Raw genomic sequence first — 21,947 nt, forward strand, 5'->3', positions numbered from 1 at the left:
CAGGCGCGCCTCGGTCACAGTGCACACGCGTAGGCGCACCTCGGTCACAGTGCACACGCATAGGCGCGCCTTGGTCACGGTGCACACACTAGGCGCGCCTTGGTCACGGTGCACACGCGTAGGCACACCTCGGTCACGGTGCACACGCGTAGGTGCACATCACACTGCACACACATAGGCGTGTCTCGGTCACATTGCACACGTGTAGGTGCACCTCGGTCACAGTGCACACGTAGGTGCGTCCCGGTCACGGTGCACACGTAGGTGCGTCTCGGTCACGGTGCACACGCGTAGGTGCGCCTCGGTCACAGTGCACACGCATAGGTGCATCTCGGTCACAGTGCGCATGCGTAGGCGCGCCCCGGTCACAGTGCACACGCGTAGGCGCGCCCCGGTCACATTGCACACGCATAGGTGCGTCTCGGTCACGGTGCACACGTAGGTGCGTCTCGGTCACGGTGCACATGCGTAGGTGCGCCTCGGCCACAGTGCACACGCGTAGACGCGCCTCGGTCATGGTGCACATGTGTAGACGTGCCTCGGTCACAGTACACACGCGTAGACGCCCCTCGGTCACAGTACATGCGTAGACGCCCCTCGGTCACGGTGCACACGCGTAGGTGCGCCTCGGTCACAGTGCACACGCGTAGGAGCACCTCGGTCACAGTGCACACGTTGGTGCGTCTCGGTCATGGTGCACACGCGTAGGCGCATCTCGGTCACGGTGCACACGCATAGGCGCGTCTCGGTCACGGTGCACACGCGTAGGCACGTCTCGGTCACGGTGCACACGCGTAGGCGCGTCTCTGTCACGGTGCACACACGTAGGTGTGTCTCGGTCACGGTGCACACGCGTAGGCGCGTCTTGGTCACGGTGCACACGCGTAGGTGTGTCTCGGTCACGGTGCACATGCGTAGGCGCGTCTCGGTCACTGCACATGCGTAGGCGCGTCTCTGTCACAGTGCACACGCGTAGGCGTGTCTCGGTCACGGTGCACACACATAGGCGCATCTCGGTCACGGTGCACACGCGTAGTCGCGTCTCTGTCACAGTGCACACACGTAGGCGCGTCTCGGTCACGGTGCACACATGTAGGCGTGTCTCGGTCACGGTGTACATGCATAGGCACGTCTCGGTCAGGGTGCACACGCATAGGCGCATCTCGGTCACTGTGCACACGCGTAGGCGCATCTCGGTTATGGTGCACACGCGTAGGCGCGTCTCGGTCACTGTGCACACACGTAGGTGCGTCTCAGTCACAGTGCACATTCTCACAGGCGTGCCATGGCCACAGGTGCGGCTCGGCCGTGCTCTGGCGCCTGTGGGCTTCTGCCCTGCAGACTGCTTCTCAGTCCGGGGTCAGGCAGGCAGCACGGCGCCCTGCGCTGGGCTCTGGGGAGTGGGCGTCCTGGGCAGGTCGCCGTTGGACGCTGCCGGCTGCAGGTAGGTGCCGTCTGGGGGCCCAGCCCGGCCGGCTCTCCCTGGCCTCCGGCCTCCGTGTGGACAGGCCAAGCTCAGGTGCTCAGGTCGGCCTCTGCCATCCTGTCTCTTCCCACAGAGTTGAGTTTGAGACTCAATGCCAGTCAGGGCTTTTCTTCCCCTGGAATGAGTACTTCATCTGGGAGTGCGGTGAACAGCGGGTGGAACCGTGGCCGGCGGGGTGCCCTGTGACCTGGGGGGGCACTGGCCGCAGGAGGGGGACACTGACCACAGGAGGGGGACACTGACCACAGGAGGGGCGCTGACCACAGGAGGGGCGCTGACCACAGGAGGGGCGCTGACCACAGGAGGGGCGCTGACCGCAGGAGGGGCGCTGACCACAGGAGGGGGCGCTGACCGCAGGAGGGGGACACTGACCGCAGGAGGGGCGCTGACCGCAGGAGGGGGACACTGACCGCAGGAGGGGGCGCTGACTGCAGGAGGGGCGCTGTGTGCAGGAGGGGGAGCTGTGCGCAGGAGGGGACACTGACCGCAGGAGGGGGACACTGACCGCAGGAGGGGGCGCTGACCGCAGGAGGGGGCGCTGACTGCAGGAGGGGGCGCTGTGCGCAGGAGGGGGCGCTGTGCGCAGGAGGGGGCGCTGACCGCAGGAGGGGGCGCTGACCGCAGGAGGGGGCGCTGTGCGCAGGAGGGGACACTGACCGCAGGAGGGGGCGCTGACCGCAGGAGGGGGCGCTGACCGCAGGAGGGGGCGCTGTGCGCAGGAGGGGGCGCTGTGCGCAGGAGGGGCGCTGACCGCAGGAGGGAGCGCTGACCGCAGGAGGGGGACACTGACCGCAGGAGGGGGCGCTGACCGCAGGAGGGGGCGCTGACCGCAGGAGGGGGCGCTGTGCGCAGGAGGGGGCGCTGTGCGCAGGAGGGGGCGCTGACCGCAGGAGGGGCGCTGACCGCAGGAGGGGGCGCTGTGCGCAGGAGGGGGCGCTGACCGCAGGAGGGGGCGCTGACCGCAGGAGGGGGCGCTGTGCGCAGGAGGGGGCGCTGTGCGCAGGAGGGAGTGCTGACTGCAGGAGGGGCGCTGTGTGCAGGAGGGGGTGCTGACTGCAGGAGGGGCGCTGTGTGCAGGAGGGGGCGCTGACCGCAGGAGGGGGCGCTGACCGCAGGAGGGGGCGCTGTGTGCAGGAGGGGGCGCTGACCGCAGGAGGGGGCGCTGACCGCAGGAGGGGGCGCTGACTGCAGGAGGGGCGCTGTGTGCAGGAGGGGGCGCTGACCGCAGGAGGGGGCGCTGACCGCAGGAGGGGGCGCTGTGCGCAGGAGGGAGTGCTGACTGCAGGAGGGGCGCTGACCGCAGGAGGGGGCGCTGTGCGCAGGAGGGAGTGCTGACTGCAGGAGGGGCGCTGACCGCAGGAGGGGGCGCTGTGCGCAGGAGGGGGCGCTGACCGCAGGAGGGGGCGCTGTGCGCAGGAGGGGGCGCTGACCGCAGGAGGGGGCGCTGTGCGCAGGAGGGGCGCTGTGTGCAGGAGGGGGCGCTGTGTGCAGGAGGGGGTGCTGACCGCAGGAGGGGGCGCTGACCGCAGGAGGGGGCGCTGACCGCAGGAGGGGCGCTGTGCACAGGAGGGAGTGCTGACCGCAGGAGGGGGCGCTGACCGCAGGAGGGGGCGCTGTGCGCAGGAGGGGGCGCTGACCGCAGGAGGGGGCGCTGACCGCAGGAGGGGGCGCTGACCGCAGGAGGGGGCGCTGTGCGCAGGAGGGGGCTCTGTGTGCAGGAGGGGGCGCTGACTGCAGGAGGGGCGCTGTGTGCAGGAGGGGGCGCTGTGCGCAGGAGGGGGCGCTGACTGCAGGAGGGGCGCTGTGCGCAGGAGGGGGCGCTGTGCGCAGGAGGGGGCGCTGACCGCAGGAGGGGGCGCTGACCGCAGGAGGGGGCGCTGACCGCAGGAGGGGGCGCTGTGCGCAGGAGGGGCGCTGTGCGCAGGAGGGGGCGCTGACTGCAGGAGGGGGCGCTGTGTGCAGGAGGGGGCGCTGTGTGCAGGAGGAGGCGCTGTGTGCAGGAGGGGGCGCTGTGCGCAGGAGGGGGCGCTGTGCGCAGGAGGGGGCGCTGACCGCAGGAGGGGGACACTGACCGCAGGAGGGGGCGCTGTGTGCAGGAGGGGGCGCTGACCGCAGGAGGGGGCGCTGTGTGCAGGAGGGGGCGCTGTGTGCAGGAGGAGGCGCTGTGTGCAGGAGGGGGCGCTGTGCGCAGGAGGGGGCGCTGTGCGCAGGAGGGGGCGCTGACCGCAGGAGGGGGCGCTGACCGCAGGAGGGGGCGCTGACCGCAGGAGGGGGCGCTGACCGCAGGAGGGGGCGCTGTGCGCAGGAGGGGGCGCTGTGTGCAGGAGGGGCGCTGTGCGCAGGAGGGGACACTGACCGCAGGAGGGGGACACTGACCGCAGGAGGGGGCGCTGTGCGCAGGAGGGGGCGCTGACCGCAGGAGGGGGCGCTGTGCGCAGGAGGGGGCGCTGACCGCAGGAGGGGGCGCTGACCGCAGGAGGGGGCGCTGACCGCAGGAGGGGGCGCTGACCGCAGGAGGGGGCGCTGTGCGCAGGAGGGGGCGCTGTGTGCAGGAGGGGCGCTGTGTGCAGGAGGGGGCGCTGTGTGCAGGAGGGGGACACTGACCGCAGGAGGGGGCGCTGTGCGCAGGAGGGGCGCTGACCGCAGGAGCGGGCGCTGACCGCAGGAGGGGGACACTGACCGCAGGAGGGGGCGCTGTGCGCAGGAGGGGACACTGACCGCAGGAGGGGGCGCTGACCGCAGGAGGGGGCGCTGACCGCAGGAGGGGGCGCTGTGCGCAGGAGGGAGTGCTGACTGCAGGAGGGGCGCTGACCGCAGGAGGGGGCGCTGTGCGCAGGAGGGGGCGCTGACCGCAGGAGGGGGCGCTGTGTGCAGGAGGGGGCGCTGTGTGCAGGAGGGGGTGCTGACCGCAGGAGGGGGCGCTGACCGCAGGAGGGGGCGCTGACCGCAGGAGGGGCGCTGTGCACAGGAGGGAGTGCTGACCGCAGGAGGGGGCGCTGACCGCAGGAGGGGGCGCTGTGCGCAGGAGGGGGCGCTGACCGCAGGAGGGGGCGCTGACCGCAGGAGGGGGCGCTGACCGCAGGAGGGGGCGCTGTGTGCAGGAGGGGGCGCTGACCGCGGGAGAGGGCGCTGACCGCAGGAGGGGGCGCTGTGCGCAGGAGGGGCGCTGTGCACAGGAGGGAGTGCTGACCGCAGGAGGGGGCGCTGACCGCAGGAGGGGGCGCTGTGCGCAGGAGGGGGCGCTGACCGCAGGAGGGGGCACTGACCGCAGGAGGGGGCGCTGTGCGCAGGAGGGGACACTGACCGCAGGAGGGGGCGCTGACCGCAGGAGGGGGCGCTGACCGCAGGAGGGGGCGCTGACCGCAGGAGGGGGCGCTGTGCGCAGGAGGGGGCTCTGTGTGCAGGAGGGGCGCTGACCGCAGGAGGGGGCGCTGACCGCAGGAGGGGGACACTGACCGCAGGAGGGGGCGCTGACCGCAGGAGGGGGCGCTGACCGCAGGAGGGGGCGCTGTGCGCAGGAGGGAGTGCTGACCGCAGGAGGGGCGCTGACCGCAGGAGGGGACACTGACCGCAGGAGGGGGCGCTGACCTCAGGAGGGGGCGCTGACCGCAGGAGGGGGCGCTGACCGCAGGAGGGGGCGCTGTGCGCAGGAGGGGGCTCTGTGTGCAGGAGGGGCGCTGACCGCAGGAGGGGGCGCTGACCGCAGGAGGGGGACACTGACCGCAGGAGGGGGCGCTGACCGCAGGAGGGGGCGCTGACCGCAGGAGGGGGCGCTGTGCGCAGGAGGGAGTGCTGACCGCAGGAGGGGCGCTGACCGCAGGAGGGGGCGCTGACCGCAGGAGGGGGCGCTGTGCGCAGGAGGGGGCGCTGACCGCAGGAGGGGGCGCTGTGTGCAGGAGGGGGCGCTGACTGCAGGAGGGGGCGCTGACCGCAGGAGGGGGCGCTGACCGCAGGAGGGGCGCTGTGCACAGGAGGGAGTGCTGACCGCAGGAGGGGGCGCTGACCGCAGGAGGGGGCGCTGACCGCAGGAGGGGCGCTGACCGCAGGAGGGGCGCTGACCACAGGAGGGGGCGCTGACCACAGGAGGGGGCGCTGTGTGCAGGAGGGGGCGCTGTGCACAGGAGGGGGCGCTGACCGCAGGAGGGGGCGCTGTGCGCAGGAGGGGCGCTGACCGCAGGAGGGGGACACTGACCGCAGGAGGGGGCGCTGTGTGCAGGAGGGGGCGCTGTGTGCAGGAGGGGGCGCTGACCGCAGTAGGGGGCGCTGTGCGCAGGAGGGGGCACTGACCGCAGGAGGGGGCGCTGACCGCAGGAGGGGGCGCTGACCGCAGGAGGGGGCGCTGTGTGCAGGAGGGGGCGCTGACCGCGGGAGAGGGCGCTGACCGCAGGAGGGGGCGCTGACCGCAGGAGGGGGCTCTGTGTGCAGGAGGGGGCTCTGTGTGCAGGAGGGGGCGCTGTGCGCAGGAGGGCGCTGTGTGTCCGCCTTCTAGAATGTGGTGAGGCTGCTCTTCGAGGAGGCCAGCCCTAGGGCGGTGGCACCAGTTGAGGTCTTAGTGTGGTGGTGTCTCATGGAGCTGGAAGTAAGGAAGCTTCCATATATGACGTGGTCCTGCAAAGACAAATGCGCACCGTTGGCTTAAAGTGTGATGACTTGACCTTTGGAAACGGCAGTGGCTACCGCGTGTTCGCTCTTCGTGTGTGCTCAGTGGCAACCAGAGCTGGGGATAAGCGCGTACGCTATGCTTTTTAGTAGCCATGAAACCAGCTCATTCATGTTTTGGTACCCAAGCAATGATTTTGTCCTTGCCCATGCGGGGAGGGCAGCCAGCATGGGCGAGCAGGTGTGTCGGGACAGAGGAAGCAGCCACTTCCACGGTGCCTCCGGCCTTCAGAGCAGACACCAACATTCTCAGCATCTTTTAAAATCATTCTCCAGGCAGAGAGGAAATGAAAAACGAGCAGGCTCTAGTGAGATTTTCCTTTGTGCGCACACACGCACGCATGCACACACACACACACACACACACACACACACGCACTGTAAGTTGGCATTTTCAGTCCCTCTGCGGTCTCTCAATCCATCTGTGACAGATGACTGTGGTTGTTGGCAGACCTAACTGGAATATTCAGAAATGGAGGCAGGACCACACATTTATCAAGCAAAGTTTCTATAAGGAAAAGAAAAACACACCTGTTGGGAAGGGCATCCATTCAGGAATCACGAAGCCGGGACGGTGGGTGGAGTCTCATGGGTGGGTGCTGCGGCTAGGTGCTCAGCATCGAAGGTACAGAGCACTCTAGGAGGAAAGCTGGGAAACAGGGCACACTCACTGTGGACTGGGGTGAATTCGGCTTGAGCCGAGAGCAGATGAAGTGGATTTCTTGACCTCCCCGAAAGCAATGCCTTGACAGGTGTAAGATCAGGGATTTCCACTGGCTTCAGAAAGACTTGTATCAACATCCTTTCTCCACGTTTGCTCTTACCGAGTTACTAAAGCGCCGGCCTGCGAGTCATCAGGCAGCCTTGACCCACGGAAGTCTCCAGAATCCTGGGGGAGGGAAACCAGCTGCCACCTCCTGTCCTGTGAGCCGCTGTGTTGAGAGCGTAAGCAGCAGCCCAGGCAGGCCACAGGGCTAGAGCACATCCTGGAGTCTCCTGGTCTCAAGGCCCCCATGGGGTGGGCGCTGGGCCTCGTCCGCTGTGGTCTCCTTGGGGAGCAGGACAGCACCCTCAGGTTTGTGGTGCTCACAGTTTCTCAGAGTTACTTGAAGGTGAACCAATTTAAATCCTATAAACACTTCTCATTAAAAAAAGAGCAATTTTTCTTCTGAGTGTGGAGGACATTGCCTTTACTCCCATACCTTACCATGAGCTTCAGCTCATGCTCTGCCACAAATCGCATTCGCTTCATTGAGGGCCTCTAGTACAGGGAACCTGTGAGCTTACGTGGGGGCGGCTCTGGAGAGACCCCAGAGGCGCGCGGGCCAGAAGGTGCTCGAGAGCCGGGCAGGTGGGCAGGCGGGCGTGGACAGGCACCATGTGGACCAGGCCCCGGCACCCGCTTTGCTCAGAGCAGGAAGGGAGTCTCCCCGGGGCATCAGGCCCAGCGAACAGAAGATGGAAAACTGTACAAAGCCTTTTGGGAACTCTCCGAGAGTGAATGCTAAGAGCCAGGCTCTTGTTTCCAGTAGGTTCTGCTTTCCAACAAGGAGTGGTCGGTGGATTTTCCCTGCTTGCACTTTGCACTTGGCGTGGGTGTTAGTGAGTGGCTGCCGATGTCTGTGTGCTCTCGAGTTTCCCCCGAATGCGTTTGAATACAGCATTCCCTCCCTGCAGCCTCTGAGCCGGCCATGTCTGCAGACAGTTTACTGCAAATCTGAGCCTGGATCCCAGCCTGACCAGAAATCAGGTAAAGACCCTACAGCATGCTTCTCAAAAGGCCTTTCTTCTGAAAATACATATAATCTGAATCTTCATCCATCCGTCCGTCCATCCATCTGTACTGGGGTTTGAACTTAGAGCCTTGCACTTACTAGACAGGTGCTCTGCCGTGGGCACCATCCCGCCAGCCTTTTTGCCTTAGTTGGTTTTTGACTGTCATGTTCCTTCTATTTGCGCTTCCTGTGTAGCTGGAATGATGGCACAAGCCACGGCACTCGGCTTCTGTTGGCCGAGGTGGAGTCTTGTGAATGTTTTGGTCCATGCAGGCCCTGGAACCCAGCGTTCCTGATCTCCACCTCCTAATAGCTAAGATTTCAGGTCTGAGCCACCACACTCAGCCTAATGATTCTTGAACAACTCAGCGTCTCCTGCTTATTAGCAGGTGCTCTGTCACTTCAGCCACATATCCACCCCTTTTGGCATCGGCTGTTCTCCAAGTAGGGTCTGGTTTTATGTCTGGCCTGGCCTGGACTGTGATCCTCCTACTTGTGCTTTCTTGACAGGTGCGTGCCGCAGCACCCTGCCATTGGTTGAGAACTTTGCTGTTCTGGCTAGCTTTCAACCTTGAGTTCCTAATTTCTGCCTCAAAGAAGCTAGGATTACAGCATGAACCGCCTCATCTAGTTTGTAAAGACATTCTTCAAGAAGCTAGGATTGCAGTCTTGAGCCACTGTGTCTAGTTTGTAAGGCCATTCTCCAGTTCTAGCCCATGAGGGAATGGACAGAGGGAGATAGGACAGAACGAAAGAAGTGGATTTTAAATTTTAAAACTCCAGTAACTGAAAGCGTGTCAGTCAGTGAGATGAGTTAAGCTGAAATTACATTTCGATTGTATTTTAAGTGTCTGCTTCTATTATCATCCTTCTTGCCCCAGAAGAGCACAACTTAAGTGTTTTAACAGTTAAAATCTGTCTGGCCCCAGGGACTGCAGCAGTGTTGGTTGACAGGTGTGTGCTGTACCTGACCTGCATCCCTCCCAGAGCCCTGTCCTGGCAGTTGCTGGGCTCTGGGCCGCGGTCTCTGCTTCCCCAGGACAGCTTTGGGAAACAGCCCTGAGGACAGCTGGCTAGTGTCTGTTTCTGTTTTTAAGAAACGAGCAAACATTTTGTATCTGAACTTTTCCATACAGAGGACGCTGATTTCCCAGAGCTGTAAGACAAGGGGAGAGAGGGTGGGCACAACTGCTGACCGCTGTGCATCACTGGGTAGAGCCCTCCCCCCAGTTCATATCTGCACACAATCAAGTCTGATAACAGCTCTTTCTGCCTCAGAGTCTTGTGGAATGAGGGGTGAGTGGTTTGTGCAAGGCTCCAGGGAGCAGGGCCCAACCTCTGTCCGCCTCTCCCAAGGCTGGTACATACAGGCGATACAAGGTGGGGGTGCTGGAGGGGCCCCTCTGGTCCGACGGCTGGGTAGATGCGCACCGAGGTCCCACTGCCTTCCCGTTACTGCTCTAGACAGAGATAATGTCTGCGCCTGTGGGCAGAGAGCACCAGGTGACCCCCGCCACCTGTTACACTAGAAGGCTCAGGCCGGCTCTACCTTGGTGCAGGCCACGGCGCCTTTCCTGTGAAGCCGGCGTGGCCCGGCCCCCGCCTCAGTCCCTTCAGCTCACAGTTGGTTCTGTGTCTCACCGGGTCGGCCCAGAGGCCGGGGAAGAGCTGCAGAGACGGCGTTGCTGTGGGTCAGTGAACCTCGCGGGTTTCCGTGTCTCCCTGGAGGAGCCACAGCCTGGAGAGCCCAGTGCTCGGTGTCCACAGGAAGTGCTCTGAGCACACAAGCTGCTTCTTAAATAATGGAGTCCCTCCTTCCTCCCCGGGCTTCCATGCACAGGATGGCTTTCCGCCGCAGTGTGTGGATGAGGAATGCGAAGTGTGAGCTCATTTGGATACAGACAGAATGTAATCTCCACGTGTCTGGAGGGGAACGTCTGCGTGTGAAACCTGGGTATCCGTGTAGGCATGTGCGTGCACGCGCACATGTGTGGGTACTGGGGCTTGAATTCGGGGCCTAGGTGCGGTCCCTTAGCTTTCTTGCTCAAGGCCGGTGCCCTGCCACTTGAGCTACAGCTCCACTTGTGGCATTTTTGGTAGTTACTTGGCGATAAGACCCTCACAGATTTTTATAAGTATTAAAATATTGTATAAAATGGTGTAAATGATTATATAATGATATACCAGTTATATGTAATTACCTTGAATTATGTATTTAAATGGGGTTATATAGTTCTTAATAATGCTCATGAAAGAAAAGCGAGAAAATGCGAACAGTAACAGAAAATGCAAACAGTAACAGAGCAATACTCAGTCTCTGATTCTACCCGCAGCCCAATGCATGCGCCTCCTTTAAGTCATCTGCACTTAGCTGATTATGCACTGACACTTTCCCAAAATGCTATTTTTGTTATCGTTACTATTTGTAAACCACCTTTTAGAAACTTTATTATGACTGTGTTTCAGCCCAGCAGTTTTATATGATCATTTTAAGATATGAATGTGGAGAAATTTGTTTCAGCTGTTGCTGGCTTTGAGACATTTCCTGAAGACACTCCCTGTGGGCACTCTGAGCACGGGGCTCCCCAGTCCTCGGGAGGGTCCCCAGGGAGACACGGGACCCACGGTTCCCTGACCCCCGGGTGTCAGCCTCGCCTCTGACACCCGCCTCTCCCCTCGCCCCGTGTGTAATGCACCGCCTTCCTGCCTCGGGCTGCGCTCGCTGGTTCTCTCTGGCTCTCCTTGAGAGTGCTGCAGGATTCCAGTGAGTTCTCTCTCCTCTCTGACTCCCTCCTGCCCCACCCAAGCTTTAAAGATGCTGCAAACGCAGGAGCAAGGCACCGAATTTCTGTTCAAAACAGAAGTTCTTGCTGATGTGAAGTTCAAGGCCTCATTGGAACATGAAGCTGTTTGGACAGCTCCCAGGCTGAAGGAAGTCTTCAGTGACCCACGCCGCCGTCCGAGGTGAAGGGACAGTGGCCTCGCGTGGGACCGTGTGGAAAGTCTGATACTTTCTCGGGTGGGATGTGGCACGTCATTGCTGGTGTCTGGAAGATGCCTTGATTCTCTCCTGCTACCATCCACACAAACAGAAAAAGCCAGAAGTGGCGCTGTGGTTCTAGGAGTAGAGCCCTAGCCTTGAGCAAAAGAAGCTCAGGAACAGTGTCCAGGCCCCGAGTTCAAGCCCCAGGACTGGCAAAAATAAATAAATAAAAGTAAATAAAATCTTCTGAAAGAGAGGCAGATTCTATACAACACCACTGTAAGAAATACTTTAGAGGCCCAGGCATGTGCTCTTGCTGCAGTCACCCAATGGTGGTGTCTTGCATCACTACAGCCTGGAGTATGAATAGGGCCTGGAGTCTTCCTTCACATGTTCTCCTGGCTTACAAGTTCTGTGTGCACTCGTGTGTGGCGTTCTGCCCAATTCCATCGTGTGATTAGAGCTGTTGGCTCTGGACTCTGGCCATTGCATGACTACTCCCCAGCCAACATCCTGCAAGTACTCCCCCGCCCCCCCCCGCAACGATCCCCGCCCGCTCGTGGGGGCGGTGTCCTCGGGGCCTGGGCATCTCACGTTGGTCCTCCCTGAGCACTGTCACCCTGGAACTAGGGGTTCCTGGGCCGTGGAGGTGAGCTCCATCTTGTCCACCCGCCCTTGCCCACATCACACTTCAGTATTAAAGACTCAGCCTGGCCCTGGGCTCCGAAGGTCCCCCCTGCACGTTTCTAAGTATTTTCTACAATGTCTGTTCACCTCACCTCAGGAAACCCGTGGTACACCCCAATTGCCTTGTTCCATGTTCTTCGTGACATCTCATCCTTTAGACCCCAAAACCTTTGTGCAGAGGGGCCGCACCAACACTGCACTTCGGGAGCCCTCCGGCTGCCTTCACAGGTCATAGAAAGCTCCGGAAAACACCTACTGGTGACAGAAGGTTCTGATGGCTGATAGTGCGGGATGGCTGAGCACGTGGCAAGAGTGGCCAGCGGAAGGAGCACTGTGACCCGCTGTCGCTACCCAGTCAGCTCTGGATTTAGAAGTAGCGCGGCTTCTGTGGTCTTCTGCTTTCTGAGATGAAGCTTGGGAACCCGAATTACCTTTAACTGCAGATAGCATTGTGCTTTTTTTGTTTTTTTCTCCCCCAAAAGGCAGTTGGCACAGATTTCTGGCAAATATGTGCATTCTTTTTTGTTTTACAAGCTGTAAAGTTTAAACTATTAGTAGATACATTCTAGGATATAAGTCCAAATTGTACAGCTGTTTCCTTCTTAGAGTGACTTTTTTTTTTGGTCAGTCATAGGGCTTGAACTCTGGGCCTGGGTGCTGTCCCTCAGCTCTTCAGCTCAAGGCGAGCACTCTACCACTTGAGCCACAGCACCACTTCCGGTTTTCTAGTGTTTTTTTGGAGATAAGAGTCTCACGGACTTTCATGCCCAGGCTGACTTTGAACCTCGATTCTCAGATCTCAGCCTCCTCAGTAGCTAGGATTATAGGGTGAGCCACCAGCACCCAGCATGATTTTTTTTTTTATATCATCTGTGCCGTGGTAGGTAGGGTATGTTCACATTTTACTCCCTAAAGTTAGGTGCGATAACCTATGTTAAATGTCAGGCTTGGGTCAAAGCAGTGGCAATAATCCCGCCCCTGCCCCCCACTTCGCTGAGCCTGGCACCTCCACTGTGTGCTGAGCCTGGTGGGAGGGGCTGGCCCTCTGGGGGGGGCCTCGTGGCCTGGTGGGAGGGGCTGGCTCTCTGGGAGGGGCCTCGCGCGGTCCTTCCTTCCGTCATTCACTGGATTCAACGGTTTGAAGACTGAAAACACTGGGTGTGCAGCTCTGTCTGCGTGAGGACAAAGGTGTGTTCGCCACCGATTTCTTCCAGGCTCGCTCTCGTGGGAGTGACTCTGGTCGCTCTGGGATAATCTTCACATTCTCACAATCTCCCACACGCCCCCCCCAGGGCCATCCCAGCAGGCTTTGCGGTGACTGTGGTGACACTGGGTCACTGTTCCACCCATTTGACAGTAAACAGATGGCCCTTCTTTGAGAGAAAGAAGCAATCAGTTACTTCTTTCTCACTTGATACTTCAACTATCAAAACATTGAAGATAGCTTTCATTTATTGCTTTTGCTTTTTAATCTTCAGAGCTGCACATTCAGCTCAATAGCGCAGTGGGGTCATGCTCTGCAGTCCTTGCCTGTCTAAGGGAAGCTCTAACCCTGAGGGGGACCGGCAGCTGCTTTCATGGACTGCAGAGACAGAGGAAGCCTGCTCATGTGGTCCCAGACATCTGGAGACACTCAAGTCAGCCATCACAAAACTGCCCTGGTGACAGAGGGTGTGTGTGTGCGCGCGTGCGTGCCGTGCCTGTGTGTGATGCCTCTGGCTTCATCCTCCTTATGATCTTTTCCAGGTAACACCCAGGCTTTACCCACAGGAGGTCATCTTGGAAAGAAACTTCCCTCTCTGACTGTGTTCTGACTGTGACATTGTGGAGATGGACACCGTGCTGTGCTCATCTCTTCCAGGGCTGACATAGGTGAACTGGCTGCTCTGCTTCTGTGCACATGGCAGGCCATTTACAGGCAAGCAGAGGTAGAAACAGAAGAAGCTCAGAGGCCCAGTGCTCCTGTCTACACTCATCAGAGAAATACAAACAATGCCAAGCCAGGACAGTTCTCCGTTGGCTCGTTTGAGCGTCAGCTCCTGTGGCTCTCTCCTGGGCCCGTCTCAGCCCTGCCCACAGTCCCCCCCGACTGGCAGCCCAGTCCCCAGTTCCGGCCGACAGCCTCACCCGGTCTGCACCCACCTGCACCCACGCCCACTTCCCGTGGTCACTGGCCTGGCCAGACAGGAAGCAGGCCCACCCCCTTTCAGACATGTACTCACACTTGTGGTTACACACCACACACACACATGCATGCCGCCATCACCACATCTCAACACAACCACACACAACACATACCATGTCACCTATATTACATACACACAACCATACATCACACATACCAGCTTACCCACATTACATACAACCACACACCACACACATACCACATCACCCACATTACATACACACAACCACACACCACAACCACCCATACCACATCACCTACATTATATACAACCACACACCATACACCACATACCACAACCACACATACCATGTCACTCACATTACATACACACAACCACACACCATACATCACACATACCACCTCACTCATATTACACACATACAACCACACACCACAACTACCCATACCACATCACCCACATTATATACAACCACACACCATACACCACATACCACAACCACACATACCATGTCACCCACATTACATACACACAACTACACACCATACATCACACATACCACATACCACGTCACCCACATTCCATACACACAACCACACACCATACATCACACATACCACTCACCCACATTACATACACAGAACTACACAACATAACCACACATACCACCTTACCCACATTACATACAACCACACACTACACACATACCACATCACCCACATTATATACACACAACCACACACCACAACCACCCATACCACATCACCCTCATTATGTACACACAACCACATACCATATATCACATATACCACCTCACCCACATTATATATACACAACCATATACCATATACCACATACCACAACCACACATACCGTGTCATCCATATTACATGCACAGAACTACCCACCATAACCACATATACCACCTCACCCACGTTACATACACAGAACTACACAATATAACCACACATACCACCTCATCCACATTACATACAAACACATACTACACACATACCATGTCACCCACATTACATACACACAACCATACACACCATACACCACACCCCACACCTCACAAACACACGTACCGTATCATCCACGTTACTACCACACTACTACTACTACTGCATACAACCACATACACACTCACCACACACCATTTACCACATACACTACACACACAACTACACAGCACACACACAGCATCACATGTGCTGCATTTTACACATGTATACACTGCACATGTCATAGACCACATCTACAAGGAAGTTACATGTCACATCCTCACATACATATGTAACACCACACACTGCACACGCCACCATCCATCACACAGACCATAGTGCATATGTGTACACATCTGGACACCCTGGTTTGAAGTTCAGTGACTGCGAGCTCAGTGCCATCCGCAAGTCCAGTGTCCACTGTGCAGAGCTCAGCGCCGACCTCTGGCCCTTGCACACCCTGACGCATGTCTGCCCCCAGCTGGAGGCAGGGCCGGTGGGTGACCCTCACCGCCTTCCCTACCCTGCACACCCTGACGCATGTCTGCCCCCAGCTGGAGGCAGGGCCGGTGGGTGACCCTCACCGCCTTCCCTACCCTGCACACCCTGACGCATGTCTGCCCCCAGCTGGAGGCAGGGCCGGTGGGTGACCCTCACCGCCTTCCCTACCCTGCACACCCTGACGCATGTCTGCCCCCAGCTGGAGGCAGGGCCGGTGGGTGACCCTCACCGCCTTCCCTACCCTGCACACCCTGACGCATGTCTGCCCCTAGCTGGAGGCAGGGCCGGTGGGTGACCCTCACCGCCTTCCCTACCCTGCACACCCTGACGCATGTCTGCCCCCAGCTGGAGGCAGGGCCGGTGGGTGACCCTCACCGCCTTCCCTCCCTGCCTCTCTGCCTGTTTCATTTCCCAAATCATCACTGATCTAAGACAGTCATGGCCACTCTCACTGTGAGCCATCGTCCAATCTGGCAGGGGCCTCGGAAGCAGGAGGAGGCATCTGCTGGGTCTGGGGGGAAAGGACTTGCTCTAAGCCAATGAAGACACCGGGCAGTGCAGGACCAGCCCCCTTCCCTGGGTGGCCCAAGGGAGGTGCTGGGAGTTCCTGCTGCCATCTTGCCCAGGGGAAGGAACTACTACGGGCCTGCTGCAAAGCTCTGATGTTTTCAAGATACTGAGTTCACTTGGTCCTAAGACTTCTGTTTTGAACCATTTTTTATTGGTTTTCTGTTGCCCGCCAGAGGCAGAGGATTGGCCAGAGTTTCCCGTTTGGGGAGAGGAGATTCGGAAGTCAGGCTATCCTGACTTCTGATTGTAATTAATTCTAGTTAAATGTAATGGAAGTGTGGTTGCCCGCATCTCGTGGGCAAATCAAGGTTTAATGATTGTGTGTGTGTGTGTATTGTTGTTGTTGTTGTTGTTTTGTGCTGGTCCTGGGGCTTGAATTCAGGACCTGGGCACTGTCCTTGAGCTTCTTTTGCTCAAGGCTAGAGCATTACCACTTGAACCGCAGCTCCACTTCCAGGCTTTTTGGTAGTTTCATGGAGATAAGAGTCTCAGGGACTTTCCTATCCCACTGGCTTTGCCTCTCAGTCCTCAGCTCTCAGTCTCCTGAGCAGTAGGTTACAGGTATAAGCCCTTGGTACCCGGCTCTTCCTGCATGGAAGAAGCAGAGTGCTGGGAATTGCTGACCAAAAGGAACTGGCTTCTGGCTTTAATTTGTTTTCCCGGTCCCCTGATGAGAGTGTGCAGCACCACAATCAATATAAGCACAGGTCAGTGTGCGTCGTGCAGGGCTGCCCTAAGCAGCAGGGGCGTCCTCTTCCTCCGTCGTTTATGGTGGTGCTGGGTTGTTGGATGCGACGGTTGCTGGTGGAGGCTGAGCTGAGGTCAAGTCCTGTAACCCCGTGAGGGCCAAAGGGAACGTGTGGGAGAATCAGGTCACTCAGTCTCACGATCCTGACGTTTTAACTTTTTGGAACTGGCAGGTTTTACAGGAATGTGTTTGGTTTAACAGATTGCAAATTAGGAACTGGCAACTGGCATTAGTTCTGATCATTACTGACAACATTTTAAAAGAATCTGTAAAGTGGAATCATGGCATGTTCCAAATTCATGTTCCCATAGGAATGTCAACCCAGCCTCTGTGCGGAGCGGAGTTACTCGCGGATTGCTGTTGTTCACAAGCCCAGTGTCGGAGCCTCACAGCATGTTGGGGCTTTGTTCTCTGGAGTCCCTTCCCGTCAAATCTCACGTTGCTGATAGACTCTTCACCTTTCACTTTAGGACTGGCTCCAACTTTGGGTTGTCTCAGAAATGCAGCCAGAAATAGAATGAAAACGAGGATTCTCACAATGCCAAAGCCATGGCTGCCGCTGGTCCGGATGAAGCATCCAAGTGGGGTTTCTAAAGAAGGTCAAGGAAGAAGCCTGCAAGCTCTTGTGGGGAATGACTTGGGTCTGTGTCAGTGACTTGGGTCTGTGGTAATGATATGGGCTTTGTGGTAATGACTTAGGCTTTGTGGTAATGATGGGTCTGTAGTAATGACTTGGCTTTGTGGTAGTGACTTGAGTCTGTGGTAATGACTTGGGTCTGTAGTAATGATATGGGCTTTGTGGTAATGACTTAGGCTTTGTGGTAATGACTTGGGTCTGTGGTAATGACTTGGGTCTGTGGTAATGACTTGGGTCTGTGGTAATGACTTGGGTCTGTGGTAGTGACTTGAGTCTGTGGTAATGACTTGGGTCTGTAGTAATGATACGGGCTTTGTGGTAATGACTTAGGCTTTGTGGTAATGACTTGGGTCTGTGGTAATGACTTGGGTCTGTGGTAATGACTTGGGTCTGTGATAGTGATTTGGGACAGTGGTAATGACTTGGGTCTGTGGCAGTGACTTGGGTTCGTGGTAATTACTTGGGTTTGTGGTAATGACTTGGGTTTATGGTAATGACTTGGGTCTGTGGTAGTGACTTGGGTCTGTGGTAGTGACTTGGGTCTGTGGTAGTGACTTGGGTCTGTGGTAATGATGTGGGCTTTATGGTAATGACTTGGGCTTTGTGGTAATGACAGGTCTGTGGTAGTGACTTGGGCTTTGTGGTAATGACTGGTCTGTGGTAATGACTTGGGTCTGTGGTAATGACTTGGGCTTTGTGGTAATGACTTGGGTCTGTGGTAATGACTTGGGTCTGTGATAGTGACTTGGGTTTGTGGTAATTACTTGGCTTTGTGGTAAGGACTTGGATTTATGGTAATGACTTGGGTCTGTGGTAGTGATTTGGGACTGTGGTAATGACTTAGGTCTGTGGTAGTGACTTGGGTCTGTGGTAATGATGTGGGCTTTGTGGTAATGACTTGGGCTTTGTGGTAATGACTTGGGTCTGTGGTAGTGACTTGGGCTTTGTGGTAGTGACTTGGGTCTGTGGTAATGACTTGGGTCTGTGGTAATGACTTGGGTCTGTGGTAATGATGTGGGCTTTGTGGTAATGATGTGGGCTTTGTGGTAATGCCGGGTCTGTGGTAATGACTTGGGTTTGTGGTAATGACTTGGGTCTGTGGTAATGACTTGGGCTTTGTGGTAATGACTTGGGTCTGTGGTAATGACTTGGGCTTTGTGGTAGTGACTTGGGCTTTGTGGTAATGACTTGGGTCTGTGGCAGTGACTTGGGTCTGTGGTAATGACTTGGGTCTCAGTAGAGGATTTGGCACTGATGCCATGTGACTCATGTCAGGAGTATACCTCGGGTATTGCTACTGTTTGCCTTTTGAGGCTGTACTGAGTGAAAACAGGAAAGGCTCACAACCCATACCAGTCTGCAAAGAGCCAACAACTTTATCCTGTCCATGTCCTGCTTCTCTGGAGAAGAGAAATGAGGAGCAAAACTGTGACACCAGCTGCTCCTTCCTTCCTTGCCTCTTGCAACTGTGCAAGGAATATCAGCTCTGTCACAGATGCTAGGATTGCTTATGCTTTCTTGTCTTATTCCCAGATTACTTCTCTTCTACCATCTTAGTGCTTTAGTCTGTGACATGGCTTTGTTTTAAGCGTGCTGCGCGTGTGGGGGAGGGCCTCTCCACCGGCCTTGTGCCTCTTTCCTCTCTCACTCGGCCCAGGCCTCACCAGAGCCTGGAATATCACACGTCCAGTTGTACACGGCCATGCAATCATGCCTCTCCCTTTTGGGAGGGAGAATTCATTTGGACTTAGACTCGTTGCATTTTCCTGGCAGAGCCCATGCTATTTTTTTTTATTGTGAAAATACCGTACAGAGGGGTTACAATTACACGGGCAAGGTAATGAGTACATTTCTTATCAAGCATTGTTGCCTCCTCCTTTGTTTCCCCTTCCCATCCCTTCCCATCCTCCCTCCTCCCATCACGCCTCCCCCCCACCAAAGTTGTAAATTCGTTTTTCGACATAACAACTTTACATCTCATTGTTGCAATGGGTCCACCTGTATCCTTATTTAAACGATTTGTTTTTTCCCTTCCCCTCCACAAATTATACCAACATCAAATACAGTGAAAGCAGGGGGAGGGACATACAAAGCAACAAGAAATCACACTGCTGCTTCAAGTTCCATCTCAAGTGCTCCATTATTCGGGAAGTCAACACATGCATCAGGACAGTGGTTCTGAGACCCAAATAAACCAACAACCAAAAAACCAAAGCCCAAACCAGGCCAATATCTCCTGAATGTCATGTATTTTCTAGACCAGAATGAGAAGAAGAGGAGAGGACAGTGTAGGCACCCTGCTCTTGAGCCCACTGCAGAATCTACCACGCTTCTGTAACCCTCTCTTGCTCACACCTCTGCCTGAGTATGACTCTGGGCTCACCAGAGAGCAAGTGTGTGGGAATATTGCCAGATGGCACCTGCATTTTGGTAGTCACTTAGTTCAGGAAAGAAGACTGGCCTAGGATGGTTCAGCTTTTTCCAGTGTGACCCTTTTTGGCTGAATGGGAGACAGGATCACTAGACTCTCCGCACCCCACCCCTCGGTGCCTCTTTCCAGTGGTTGCCTATTTTGTCTTCGTTTTGGCCTCTGTTCTGCAGCTGGGGTGATCTCCGTGGGACAGCATGGGAGGTATGGGGAGGGGGGGTGTCAGTCCCACAAGATGTCCTGTGGCAGGAATCCTGAAATCCTGGAATTCTGTTTGCTTTACTCTCCCTGTTTGTCCCTGAAGCCATTCTAGGCACTCCAACCCCAGAAGACTTGCATAAAACTGTAAGACGTGGGTGCACCCAGGAGGAACTGTCCGTGTGTTTCTGAGTAAGTTTAGCTCATTGGTGACATCATAAGACCACTGTTGCCTAGGCAGTGGGATGTGTTGCTATGGAGACTGCAGCCTGTGTGATCACACAGCTCCGAAGGTTGACACAGGGAATGCTCCTTTTCTCTGAACTGCCAGCTGGTGTGTGTGTGTGTGTGTGTGTGTGTGTGTGTGTGTTTGTGTGTGATTGTTTAGGATATTAGTGCCTGAAGGTTTTAATGTAAACTATTTGGAAATAATTTGTGGTGCTTAGACATTTACAAGGTTGAAATTTTGGGATATTACTACGTAGCTGCTTTGAGAGAGGCCCTCCCGCGTGGGCAGCTCGCCAGCCAGCCTGGCCGTGTCAGGTAGAGACGCCTGGGAAGGTGGAGGAGGTGGGATGGGCAGGGGGGGACCCTCACCCCGATCTCACAGAGCTGAGGTGCACCATGGGCTCCTTCCACGAGGCTCTCACGGCTACCCGGGGGGCTCTGGCTTTCACCCCACAGGGCACCGACCCCATGTCTCCTTTAACCAAGATACGACCCCCGACGGGTGCCATTTCACACGTCTATGCATGAATGCCTGTGGTGGTCATCTGTGTGTAACTGTACACACACAGTCAATCCTTGATACTCAAGGTAGTTGTGCTGTAAAGTCACTGGAACATGGAAGAACCCAGTGCTGATGCTCTGAACTGAAGGAAAGCCAGGGCTGGCTCCGGCCTTTGCTTACGCTGCCTCCTGAGAGTCCTGTGTCAGAATATAGCCTCGTTCTACTGACCGTGCTGTACCGAACACACAGTGCTGCTCACCAACACGGACCCTCCATCACCAACATCACCACGGCTACCACACGGTTACCACACTGCCACGTCATCAGCAGCACAATTCTGTCCACCTGTATTACTACCAAAATGACCACCACTAATAGCATCATGATCACTACCAGTGCCTGGCTCCACCACCGCCACCACCACCACTGTTAACATCACCACCACACCACCACCACCACCACCACCACTGTTAACATCACCACCACACCACCACCACCACCACCACCACCACCACTGTTAACATCACCACCACACCACCACCACCACCACCACCACTGTTAACATCACCACCACACTACCACTACCACCACTACCACCACCACCACTGTTAACATCACCACCACTACCACCACCACCACCACTGTTAACATCACCACCACACTACCACTACCACCACCACCACTACCACTGTTAACATCACCACCACCACCACCACCACCACCACTATTAATATCACCACCACCACCACCACCACTGTTAACATCACCACCACACCACCACCACCACCACCACTGTTAACATCACCACCACCACTGTTAACATCACCACCACACCACCACCACTGTTAACACCACCACCACCACTGTTAACATCACCACCACCACTGTTAACACCACCACCACCACTGTTACCATCACCACACCACTGTTAACACCACCACCACCACTGTTAACATCACCACCACCACTGTTAACACCACCACCACCACTGTTAACACCACCACCACCACTGTTAACACCACCACCACCACTGTTAACATCACCACCACTACTGTTAACACCACCACCACCACTGTTAACACCACCACCACCACTGTTAACATCACCACCACACTACCACTACCACCACCACTGTTAACATCACCACCACCACTGTTAACATCACCACCACACCACCACCACTGTTAACATCACCACCACACTACCACTACCACCACCACTGTTAACATCACCACCACACCACCACCACCACCACTGTTACCATCACCACCACACCACCACCACTGTTAACATCACCACCATCACTGTTAACATCACCACCACCACTGTTAACACCACCACCACTGTTAACACCACCACCACTGTTAACACCACCACCACTGTTAACTCCACAC

At 57.0% G+C, this 21,947-nt stretch overlaps 1 protein-coding gene across 1 annotated transcript; it reads right to left on the bottom strand.

The window, feature by feature from the left end:
* Nucleotides 1–573: 573 nt before the first annotated feature.
* On the bottom strand, nt 574–1,192 carry LOC122116115 (putative uncharacterized protein FLJ45035). Its single transcript, XM_042689751.1, has 2 exons — nt 1,003–1,192; nt 574–932 (listed from the first exon to the last, which is right to left on the bottom strand). Exons 1-2 carry the CDS (start codon nt 1,190–1,192, stop codon nt 574–576), a joined length of 549 nt encoding a protein of 182 aa, XP_042545685.1.
* Nucleotides 1,193–21,947: the final 20,755 nt, after the last annotated feature.

The sequence above is a fragment of the Dipodomys spectabilis genome, unplaced genomic scaffold (assembly GCF_019054845.1).
Source record: "Dipodomys spectabilis isolate Male_0828 unplaced genomic scaffold, ASM1905484v1 ptg000126l, whole genome shotgun sequence".
Taxonomy (NCBI): domain Eukaryota; kingdom Metazoa; phylum Chordata; class Mammalia; order Rodentia; family Heteromyidae; genus Dipodomys; species Dipodomys spectabilis.